Genomic DNA, 13,234 nt, shown 5'->3' on the forward strand with positions numbered 1-13,234 from the left:
TTGCCAAATCTCAGTAAATCTCTGGTTGCCTTCATTACAGCCAAACGAAGAGAATGTTCATGTGTATTTTCATGCAGCGTGCCAGAAAATTCAACTTGCCTATATTTACACCAAGCCTTTGGTGGAGGTGGACACAAAGCATGACGTGGCTTTCCATTGGTTGATATTTGGTGAAAGTACTCCACACAGCTCTTTTCATCTTCTCTAAATCGTCAACAGTTATCTCTATTGGCCTTCCCATAATACTCCTGTAATTCATCAATTACTTTGTCCATTAGTCTTCTAGCACATTTTATTGTCTTGCCATCAGACAGTTTTGTGTTACCCAGCATGGGTTTTAGGTTACGCAGACGTGTTCCCATCCTTTCCTTGACATGTCCTACACACTCAAGTTTTTGTATACTGTTTTGTACTGCAACGAAAGCCTTGCTGTCTCCATCACCTAAGTAATTCACATATCTGACACCTCCCTCCTTCTGCGAACTTCAGAATAAAATTCAAGTCTCACATATATGTTACCGGCAAAATTGAGTTTCTTCAAGTTACTATTACGCTTAGTTATTTTATTTACGTTTAAAAAGCAATAGAGGTTAGCTTACTACAAACATAGCCGATCATCACACTACTTTCAACGAAAACTAGTATCAGAAACAAAGGACTGATTTATTTATCGGTAATGACAACTTCTGCGACTTAGCAGTAGGCACAAAACAAAGCAATTCACATCCTTCTAGACTGTGTAGTTCCCAAGATATGACTGCTCAACAGTGGCAGTATATGCGTAGTCTCGAAATTTGACACTCACATATCAACATTCAAAACATTATTTAAAGGTGTCATAATTGTCTGATTTTAATGTATTATATACCAAAATGTTCAGGAAAGTCCAAAGTACATTATGGTGTAGAAAACAGAAAATGTCAAATTTCAACGAATTTCACTTATAATGTCCCCTTAAGTACTTTGATATAATGTTATACAGGGTGAAACAGCTACGACAGGCCACCCAAAATAACTGGTGTTTCAAAATGAATATCGAGGTTTTAAGGCTTCGTATCATTTATTGCATTCAACTTACAATTATAAATAATACATCAAGTGAAGATGCAACTCAAACAGTCTTTTTTACAAGTGTCCAATGTGAGCACCATTCGTGACACGGCGCAATCGAGTCCATAGGCAAGTTCTTCACAAACCTTGATCAGTGTGTCTAGAGTAATTCTTAAAAGAGCTGTATCAATCCTGTTAATTATGCTGGGTATATCAGCGGTCATACAAATGATCCTTTTATCTACCACCAAAGATAAAAATCGCTTGGCGTCAGATTTGGTGATCGCGAAGTCGACACGAAAGAAGCTTTGATCTGGCCCCTTGCGACCAATCCAGCGGTATACTACAATGTAGTTTAATTGAGGTATCCCAGTGAGGTCGAACACCATCGTGCTTCCAAATAAAGTTCTGTGGTTTAGCTTAATCGAATTGAGGAAGGAGCCCTAGATCTGTGCATCAAAATAAGAAACACCAGTTAAAGTTGTTTCAACAAAAAAAGAAAGATCCATACTTTTGCACCGGGATATAGTACAAAACGCATTCTATTTAGCGAAATCTCATTTGTAGCTGTACCATCTCGTAGCGATTTGCTGACTCCCAGTTGCGCACAATACGTGTGATCGCATATCCTCTTAGATGAAATGTTCTTTCATCACTGTAGACGACACGATCCAGAAAACCTTCATCACCAAGAAGCAAAATTTCGTTTGTAAAGTTGACACTTACACCATAGTCTGGAAACAGGAAACAGTGTATGTGCATAAGCACAGGTATACAATCAAAACTTCCTTAGTTGCTCTTTCATTAGATATATTATTTATAATTGTTAGTTCATTGTAATACATGCTACAAAACCTTAAATCTCTGATATTCATTTTGAAGCATCCGGTAAAGCCAGAACGACTAATAAAGTTAACGTGCGTGCGATTATCGTTGTCAAGAATTTTCTGACTTACTGAAGTAATTTCTTGTGCTTATAGTTGTCTAATTATGAGACAGACTTCTTTATGGAACTACGTACTGTTTCTGTGGCATTTGGTCGAGAATTTCAATAACACAACATGCATGGATGTTAATCAAACAGTAACATGAAACCAGTGCTGCAAACCTCTGTCCAGTCGTCACGAGAAAAATTCCCACAAACGTCTGCCATATTGTACCCTGGTACCGTTCTTGTGATTATTATTACGGCTGTCATATCAAGATGCGCAAAATATTGACCTTGAACAGTAGTACACGCTTCAGAACGATTCCGACTAAGGACACTATACAATGAATTTTGTCTGGATTTATTCCTGCTGAGACCTGTCTTTTACAACATGTCATGTCTTCGGCAGTCTTCGGTGTTTTCTTGTAGACTTCTTCTCTTACTTTTTTCCAGCAGATAAACGTCGAGACGCGATAAGTATAATTCATTCTGTGGGTAGGCCTTGCACTTAACCTGTCTCCAACCAACGATAGAACCGAGGGAAACGGTCACATAAATGCCAGGGCCCAACCTTCCTACTGACAACCACGTTGGAGCTGCCGCAATGACGACAATGTGTTTCATACCAGTGAACAATTAGTTGACTTTTCACATTTCTTGTCTTTGTTTCTGCCCCATACGTTGCTGTGTTTCATCATAATATAACTCTGAAAATGAACTGTCCTTCTGGGACTTTAACTTGTAATGTAGCCAAGTGTACAAAACTTTAAGTTTCGACTATCAGCCCTTTAATTTTGACTAGCACAGTCCAGTGTGTATTTACCAGTTAGTAACATTTTCTAGCACCGTTTGTCTTCTTCCAAAAGGCTTTCAGCCGATACTGATGTTTATTCGTTCTTCCAAGAAGTGTCTGTTTTCATTACGGCCTTTGACCTTCCTAACCATTTTACTGTTATTGCACTACTTGAGAAGAGACTTTCGTTTTATGACTGTTTATTCCTTATTCAAGAAGAAGTAACTGCATTGTCAAGTGAATAGTTCTTAAGTTGTACTAAAACACACATCGGAGAAGACGTACTCTCTCTCGTTAAATAAACTTTGTTCTACCATATCTAAGTGACCATTTCTTGTCCGTCAAATCAGACGGCCCTAACAGTGAGTGTACACACCCACCTGCGTTTCAGGAGCAATCGCTCCAGGTACCTCCGAACGTTCTGTTAAGAGAAGGCTGCAGTTATCTGTGCGGAATGGGTACCTGTCATACTGGTATCACAAGGATGTCCAGTGGGATGGCCCCCATAACTGCAGCAATGTATTTCTAAGAAACTGTAGATAGGTGTGGCTATTTAGATTCCCATCAATAACCCAGGTGGAAATGTTGCGATTCTTGAATTGCCGGCACCATACATTGACAGAACAAGGCTAAAGGACTATATGCATATCGCGAATATAGACTTTCTCATGATTTGTAAATGACACTTCTTCTGTAAACTAAATCCTGCATAGAAGTACCACAGTTTTCATCGAAGGACTGTAACCGATTTTGAAAGTCGTTTACATGAAGCTGTTGATGGAAGGAAATGTCGAAAGTAGGAATTACCTTGGAATGTATTATTAGCAGAACACTGGTTTAGCTAATTCCACTCATACATTGAAGCAGCTTGTGCATTATTTCTTTCACATGTTCAAATCTATGTGAATTCCTAAGGGACTTAACAGCTGAGATCATCGGTCCCTAGACTTACACACTACTGAAACTAACTTAACGCTAAGGACAACACACACACTCATGCCCGAGGGAGGACTCGAACCTACGGCGGGAGGGGCAGCACGATTCGTGACAAGCCGCCTCTAAAAGCGAGGCCACTCCGCGCAGCATTATTGCTTTGGAAACGTTTGGTGCATCTCTGTCAATATTTTCTGTTTTGCTACACTCAAGATCCTACAATTTTTTATAATGTTTGCAGTAATGAATGGTGATGTCTTGGTACGATCAGGATACATGTCAGCATACAACCGCATCACTGCTACAACAGTTTAGAGGCATTCGCTATAAGCGAAATCCATATCCATGTCTCAGATTGTCATACACATTATAAATGTCTGAAAAACTTAACAGCAATTTGTCTGATTGCCAAAAAAGCAGAGGACATACTATGGGCTTCAAGTGCATAGATAAATACTCGAATCGTATCTGATTAAAGTGTTTGGTTACATTTGGTACAAAAGGTCAGACGTTTGTAGGTTCTCTTTACCTGAATGTTTTGCCATTGTTATGCCATTGAAACCCTGTTCGAAGGCTCTTTAAATGTCAAAAAAAAGTTATACAGTGTGTATCCAAAACTGGCGTGGGTGAAAAAAATACAATAATAGAAGCAAAAACGTCCCAGTAAGTACAGATCCGTAAACGAATCGTTTGCGGGATGAGTGAGAATGTGTGGTTATGAAATTCTACGCTGCTCATGACTCACCACATCAATTACTTTTCTCATTGAATATATGATGAATATAAGATGATGTGTACTAGGGGTTGACTGTCTCATTAAGTAACTAATTCTTCAAATAAATCTTATCTGCAGCAAGCTTGAGATTATCCGAATTAATGCAGACCCGAGACTGCACGGGTAACATAAAAACAGGCATAATCCAAAATTCACGTAGTTTTATCGCATCCTGCTCTTTACTGCATTTACAAAACATACCACACGTGACTTATAAAAGTGTAGTTTTTTAGTTAAGCGTTTTCGACGTAAAATTACAATTTATGTACGAAATTACTCTTAAAACGTAGTATTTATTATGACTTGCTTTTACTTCAGTTTCTGAAAACAACCACCTAATTTTTCCATCCTTTATCTATCCAGATTTTTCATGAAGATAGCCTCATTTTTGGGGGAGTCAGAGCATCGGTTACAGTTAAGCGAATTTTTTCCTGCATATTCTAATAACAAACGAAAACATTTCAGCGTCTTGGTGTGTATGAGAACAGATTCTTCGATCTCCTCGTATCCATCCGTTCGTCTATGGAACACACTTCATTCACTACATCCGTGTCACTTAGCTCAAATCCCGGTCACGGACATCGCTACTGAACCAGCCGCGCATGTTTTCATCATTTAGTCTTCCCAAACAGAATTCGTTATTGAAAACAAAAATATTCATTCTAATTATAACAGAATACTTCAAGTTTCTTTTTTTTTATTACATTTTAAATCTCCGAAACATACACGAATAATCCGCGATCCGGAAAATTCGCAGCCGGATAATTGGGAACTTGATAAACTTCCATCTGTGTCAGTTTTCCCTTTTAATTATAACACACTCTGTAATTAGAGTTGGATTTAAAATGACGTGGTTCAGAAAATCCACCGCATTGTCTACTATAAATGGGTGAAAATTGCAACTCGATAAATTTGCCCGTTCTGTACATATCTTGGGTAGTCATGGTCTCCATGGATTTTCTTCATACTTACTCAGTTGCTGGACATCAGTTTCGTATTGTAGTAAGACACAGTTCTCAAAAAATCATGTAGTTCCTGATTAGAATGTCTCTAGCAGCAATTTTTCTTACTCTCATTTAAATTTTTTTCAGAGTAGAGAAGATGAAAAAGTGTTCATAGCTCGTAACGTATGCATTTTGTAGCGTATGTGTACTTGACGTTTTGTATTTTTTATGTCCATATTACTGCGTCTCCAAATATGGAATACTTTTTTTGAACACCCTGTATACTATTTGGCGAATTTAAAACATTGAGCTTATACATGGTACAGTCACATCAATATGAATACCGCCTGTTTTCGACGTCAACAGTGCAACAATACTTACAAATGGCAGTGGAGGATATATGAAGTGTGTTGGAGATGTGGAAAACTGTACAGTCGTTGTCGTAATAAGAAAACGGAGCGATTTATCTGACTCCAAAAGGGCGTCATTATTGGCTTTTGGGAAAAAAAGTTGGAAGAATATTCGAAACTATTAAATTTATGGACAGTTCGTGTGCTGCCATGGTTAAAGTATTCCATAGATTGCAAAAGAGCGCTATCCAAAACAAGTGTCGAGGCAATTGACCTCTGCAGCAGGTGTCTGGGTCGTGCACCCATACTGTCCGCTATTCATGGGCGACGATGGTTGAAATTTGCACACCAGTACTGCAACTGACCGTCCACTGAGTGCCGACAGGTAACATCTTCAGATGAATCACGTTTTATGCTCCATCAGATAGAGGGCTTCCTGCACGTCCTCCAGAGATCCGCGTTGCAAAGCTGGTTATTCGCGCTTCTGACGATGGTCACATTAATGTGTGTGGACAGTCTAATACCGTTGGAAGCAATATCACGTAAATATGTTGGAATTACGTTTTTTGGAGATATATATGACTCAAATTTAACAAGGATAGAGGCTGAAACAACGAATTAAAATCTGTATCCTCAGTGGGATGTACTACACAAATATGCTAGCATGTTGCGTTGTGGTTACCACAGATGCCTGAGGTACAGGCAGGATGTCCCCACGAGGTACAAGGCTCGGGTAGTGTCGAAGAAAGTTGGTGATAGTGGTGATGTCAGAAAGGGAAAAAATGGTTTGAAGGTTTGAGCGGAAGTTTATGCTAGGGTGTCCATCCAAAAGTGGTAGCCACAACGTTGTGGCGGTGTGATGAGTAGGGAATGTGGCTAGTAAGCAGGATACCTCGGTTTAAGTCCTGCGGTGGCACGAATTTCAATTTATTCTTTCACCTTCTATCCTTATCGAATATCCCACAGGAGGGCCAGTCCGTGTGGTCCCCACGCTAGCTGCCTCGCCTTACATTCGTCCGTTCTCAGCTAGGCGTGCTTCAGTGAATGTCTGGGTTGGCCTACCTCGGCCTGCGCTGCCTGGCGCGAGCCCCTGTTACGAGAGGCCCTGGCGGCGGACAGCACGACGCGAGGTTCGAGTAGGCAGGCGGCGCCAGCCCTCACCCGTTGCTGCGTCGCCGACAGCTCCAGGCACTGCACCGACAGCCGGGCCGGGCTCTGGCTGCCACTGCCTGTGCACCGAAACACACTGGCTCAAATCCCCTAAGTCCCCACCACAAACATTACGTACAAATAAATACACACATACGTGGGCTCAGAGGACCCGAAGTGTCTCTTCCAAGTTCTCAAAGAACGAGGTCACAGTACCAAAACCACTGCAATTATTAGTGGTACACTAAATGATACGAAATCTAACGTAAAATTGAGCTACTAAATTTCAGAACGTTTTGAAATTACAGTAGGAGCGAAACAACATTAAAGGCTCTAGACATTACTTTTAACTGTATCCTACCAAACATAATCCAAGAGCGGTGAAAACAAAATGGAGCTTAAAATCGACAACCCAGACAAATTAGGAAGATTTTGCAGAGGACCTTGAGTATCTATGTCAGGGCATTCCAACAGCGTAAAAACAGCAGAGATTCTCGCTTTTGTTGACTTCAGTCTGAAGACTGGTTTGGTGCAGCTCTCTGAAATCCCTGGGCTATCAGGACAGAGCGGATCGGTTATATTTGTGGAAAGTGGCCAAAATAAGTTACTGCCAGTTACACTCAATATATAAACTTTATTTCTTAAAACACACAATTACACAAGCAAGAATCAAAACTCTCAACGTTTTAACGAAAGACCTCCTTTGATTTAACTTAGATCGGCTGAAGGCCACATCGAAAATCCAAGGCACAAGGCCTAAACAAGGAATTGAGGTACAGGAATTCTTCCGGAGGTTTCACTTCTTTAGAAAAAAATTTTTAGCTTCGATATAAATAGGCTGAAAGCCTTAGCTTAATTTTTTCCCATAGAACTCGGCTTAAGGCCTCACATTAATCTTCTTCAGTCGGAGAGTACATGTGTGTCGCCAGCGGTCGGCAAGTACTGGCTGTGCGCACCTCACTGGCGCTCGGTGCCCGATGCTGCTTCCTCCCCGACTGCACTGTTGGTTCGTCTCCAACTCACACACGACGATCCGGAAATACTATCGGTCGCTCCAGAGATGGTACGACAGTGCACTTATCGATAAGCGCTGCTGCTGCCACTCACGGGCAAGTAAGGCAGGAAGTTGGTGACGCCAGTAAATGGAATAAGAAAACGAGTCGGCAGTACCGTAATAGAAGATGACAAACAATAAATGGCATGAACACGAATTGTGCATGGCTCACTCTTCATTTACCTTACGCTGTGCAAGCCTCTTATTCTCCGAAAAACTACTGCTGCCTACAGTCTTCTGAATCCCACTATACATTATTCGCCTCTTGGCTTCCTTCTAAGGTTTTTACCCCCTCCCCCCCCCTCCACACTTGCATCCAACAGTACCCTGATGTTCCATTGATGTTTCGGAATGTTTCATATCAACCGATCCCTTCTACTAGCCAGGTTTTGCCTCATATTTCTTTTCTCCCTAATTCTCTTCAGTACCTTTTCAGTCACGTGATCTACCTAAATGACCTTTAGCATTCCTCTGTAGCACCACACTTCAAAGTCATACATTGTCTTCTTGTCTAAACTGTTTGTCACCCATGTCTCACTTCCATACGTGGCTACACTCCATACAAGGAGTTTCAGAAAAGACTTCCTACCACTTAAATCTATATTTGATATTAAAAGAGTAAGGCATCAAATATCATTCGAAAGAACAAAATACACGTCTAGCAACAGTTCAAAAAATATATATACAGGAAAATTAAGAGAGGTTCTCTGTTCATGCATTTAATCGAAATTACACAAGAAACTGGCCAAGAAGGGCACTGCTACAAAATTCGTTAGTTGCAAAGTGGAAACAACTTTCAAGCTTACGAAAGGAAGCCACAAAAAGAAATTAATCTCTCATTACACAAAAGTCAGCCACTATAAGATAGTCACCAAACCAGGCCGTTCTTACGGCGATGAAATGCTAATTTAAAACAGAAAGGGAGAGACTGCAGAATTCCGAGGGAGAGAACTAAAAATAATAAGGAAAATAGAAAGTCAAAATTATACAGGGTGTTTCAAAAACTACTATACAATTTTTAAAATTCGTATAAATTAATTCATAGTAGCTACAGATGTGACTGCAGTGTCAATTTGTAGGAAAATTGATCAAGTTTTGTCTCGCGTAGGCAGCTAGTGCCGAATCGCACCGTACGGAGCGCTAGTGTCAGTTACTTTAAAGAAGGCTGCCTTCACTGGACCCGAGCGTGCTATGTTTTTTGGCTTGAAGAACGGAAGTCGGCGACAACAGTTCCGCGTAATTGCCGTACCAGGTACGCTCCTAGTAGGCCTGCAATTTTTGAGTGACAAATGTTTTGTAGAAACAGGGTGCCCGATAAAACACGGGAAATCAGGTCGTCTAAGCTCATCTGACGACGTCGTTGAGCGAGTGAGACAACGTTTTGTTAACAGCCCTACGAAATCGACCAGGCGTGCATCTCGCCAACTGCAAATCCCACGTACGACTGTTTGGCGCGTGTTGAGAAACCGTTTGCAGCTGAAACCGTACAGGTTGACGATCGTACAAGCAATAAAAGACACTGATAAATCTGCTCGCAAGAACTTTTGTAAGGATACGTTAAATGGATTACATGAGGATGAACATTTTTTGGACAAAATTATCTTTTCTCTCTTAAGTAGCTAGGTTACCACAGATAACTGTAGGAATTGGGGCAGTGATAATCCACATTAAACATTGCAAGAGGTTCGTGGTAGCCCTAAACTGAACATTTTTCGTGCATTGAACTAGAACGAAGCGTAAGACCCCTTTTCTTCCGTGAGCGATCCATCAATGTGATAGAGTACCTGGATATATTAGAACAATTTTTGATACCACAGAATGATGAGGATGACCAAGAACGAAATGTTTACTTCATGCAAGATGGTGCACTACCCGATTACCTGGATGACGTCTGGGATTTTCTCAGGGACCATTTTCCAGGTCAATGGATTGGCCGTCATACGCCAGTTGCATGGCCCTCACGTTCCCCAGACCTGACACCACTCAATTTTCTCTTTGGGGATTCATCAAGGATATCGTGTCTGTATTTCCTGTGCCGGCTTCCCTACCTCAACTTGGAGCAAGAATTTGCGCCGCCACTTATTCTACAGCGAGTTTCGGAAGAAATTGACATCCGATGCGATGTGTGCAGGATAACCAACGAAAGCCACAAAGAACATCTTTAGTCTAACGTAAAAAAAAAAGTGTTTCCCTGTAACAGAACACTACAGCCACCTCTATATCTGCTTTCTGTATATTTATATGAATTTTTAAACTTGTAAAGTCCTTTTTGAAACAACCGGTACTAAAGAAGGACCATACATACTCAAACAAAATTAAATAAATTGAAAAGTACGCCAACATTTATTCAGACACGAAAAATGCATGTTAAAATTTTGTGGGCATATTAAAATAATGGAAACAACCAGATTAATGAACCAGGTTGTAAAATTGTATGAAAGTCGCTGGTCCCGGCGGAGGTTCGAGTATTCTCTCGGGCATGGGTGTGTGTGTTTGTCCTTAGGATAATTTAGGTTAAGTAGTGTCTAAGCTTAGGGACTGATGACCTTTGCAGTTAAGTCCCATAAGATTTCACACACATCTGAACATCTCATCATGTGAAACTCACTGTCAAACTAAACTTGAACAATAACATAGACCTGCACCTCAAAGGAGAGCTGAAGGGTGCACAACTTCATACAGTGAACAGACAAATTTTCAGGCAGAAGATTCAAGGCTGCCAGAAAAGATTAAAATTCACCAGAACAAGTTGCCCTGCGGAGCGAAAAGGAATTGAAACAATGCGGACCCAAAGAAAAGCGTTGTTGACCATGTTGATGTTGATGTTGATGTTGATGAGCGATGTTGATTCAGTAGCGTCCAAACGTCCATGAAAATTACTTTCGATATGGAATGCCTATATGATGGCCACCTAGTATCTGATTGTGACCAATGCACTGGTATTGAACGTTTCACCCAGTCCACTCTTGTCTCTCACATTGACTATACCAATATCAGATCTACGACTTTCATCTCCCATAACACGTCGACAAATGTTTAGTGAACAAACACACTTTCAAATTCTGGAGGTGGTAGAGATAAAATACAGGAAGAAAAAAATGTTCAAATGTGTGTGAAATCTTATGGGACTTAACTGCTAAGGTCATCAATCCCTAAGCTTACACACTACTTAACCTAAATTATCCTAAGGACAAACACACACAACCATGCCCAAGGGAGGACTCGAACCTCCGCCAGGACCAGCCGCACTGTCCATGACTGCAGCGACTTAGACCACTCGGAGAATACAGGAAGAGATGGTTATTTAAAACTTATGCAGAAACTAGACTAAAGTTATAAGAATCTAAAGCATTAATGGAAACCAGTGACAGTTCAGGCGAATCAAAGTTTAGGGAAAATATGATGCAAAAACTTGTAATTTTGCCGATGACGTTGTCGCTCTGTCAAAATGACAAGGGACATGGAAGATCAGTTGAATGGTATAGACAGTGTTCAGAAAAGAGGTTGACAGATGAATGACAACAAAACTAAAACAAGTGTGATGGTTTAAAGGCGAATAAAATCAGTTGATGCTAAAGACCATAATCTGAGGCACTTGCAGAAGAGGGTGGGTTTTGCTATTTGGGCAGCGGAACTACTGACGGAGGTTGAAAATGAAGAGAATATAAAATGCACACTGCCCACAGTGGGAAAAGAATTGTTGAATAAGAAAAATATTGTTAACATCGACTATAACTTTAAATGTTGGGAATTTTTCCGAAGGTGTTTGTCTGGAGTTTGGTCTTGCACCAATATTAGGCATGGACGTTACACAGTTCAGGCACGGAGAGAACAGAAGCTTTTGATATGTGGTGCCGCAAGAGAAGGGTGAAAATTAGATGAATATGACAGATAACTAATGAGTAAATATTTAAAAGAATCGAGAAAAAGGAAATTTATGGCACAACTAGCCGAAAAGAAGGGATAAGGTGATGGAAACACTTTATGAGGCACCAAGGAATCGATAGTTTGGTAACGAAGGGACTTGTGGAGGCTAATTATTTTAAAAGGGATCAAGACTTCACTTCTTCTTTTTAAATTATTTCGAATTTACCACGGAGGGGGCATGCTGGCAAAAGATAAAACAGGTCCCTTCCGAAGACTATTCATATTTAAAACAGGTTTTAAAAGACACAAAAACAGATGACAATAAATAACTTTTCTTTAAATTCACGGATAATTTTTAAGATTTTTACACTTTTTAGACGGTTTTATACTAGGGTTAAAATATAATCACTGATGGTACCTAATTTTAACGCTGCCAAGGAGGAAGTGTAATGATGGTGGTGTACGAAAATTATGACGTTCATGACGGATGTGGAATGGTGAGTATGACTAAAGGGTCCTGTGGAATCGCAGGTAGTAATTAAAAGTCGCTGAGGTGGAGGGAGGAAAATAAAAGGTTAGTATGATGTGGAGTAATGTGACTAGTGTCTATCTTGGGTCGAGTTTCATTGTTGGGTTGTGAAGTTGACTCAAGTTCCAACAAGAGAGGATGTATAAGGGACAAAGGTGCACGGCGTTTGGGAAATGGATGTAAGGAATCACCTGGATCGGTGATTCCTGGATAGGACATTGGATGCCAGGACTGGGTTTCGTGGTTGATGTATCAGATCAGGAGGCGCTCCGGGGAGAGAAAAACGTTTGGGTAGTGAATGCACTGTTATAAGATACCATTTGGGCAAGGTAGGTGGTAGACTGTCTTGGATGATCCAGAAACGAATTTGTTCACTCATTATCTACGTATAAATGATTTCTATCTCAACAATGCTTCACGCCCATTGTCTCGTAAGTTGTCCTTCACGACAGCCTTGCAATAAAATTAACCTCAAACAGATAATTTACAACAACTGTTCTTGTCTCTTCTACCCCATTACTTCAGAGGAATACATTGCGCAAATACTAAATCGCAGTATTGTCTAAAATTCCTCTTTCTCGCTTTATAACCATTTCAAGTACTTTTCATACATTTCAATAGATTTTTAAAAAATGTGGGGAAGTGGAAATCTAGGCAACGGAAACATAAGATGGAGCTGACGAGGAATTTATAGGTGAGGATAGTGGTACAGGGATATAGCCCCAGGTTTGACCTGCTGACACTTTTAGTAGTTTTAGTCGGTTTTGGTCTTTGTGTTGGCTGGTAAAGAAGTGTGAAATCCAAGTCAGTTTTCTATCAAGAGCTATTTCTAAATACTTTATTTTGTTGGTTAGAGGGATGG

The 13,234-nt window shown here is 40.4% G+C and overlaps 1 protein-coding gene across 1 annotated transcript in view; it reads right to left on the reverse strand.

Annotated features, from left to right (window-relative positions):
* The window catches only part of LOC126267766 (uncharacterized), a 292,038-nt gene that overhangs the window by 12,110 nt on the left and 266,694 nt on the right, over positions 1-13,234 (reverse strand). Inside the window, exon 8 of the mRNA XM_049973070.1 lies at positions 6,836-7,002. Within this exon, the coding sequence (XP_049829027.1) occupies positions 6,836-7,002 (167 nt within the window). The remainder of the gene's footprint in view (positions 1-6,835; positions 7,003-13,234) is intronic.

Source organism: Schistocerca gregaria, chromosome 4, assembly GCF_023897955.1.
Source record: "Schistocerca gregaria isolate iqSchGreg1 chromosome 4, iqSchGreg1.2, whole genome shotgun sequence".
Classification (NCBI taxonomy): Eukaryota; Metazoa; Arthropoda; class Insecta; order Orthoptera; family Acrididae; genus Schistocerca; species Schistocerca gregaria.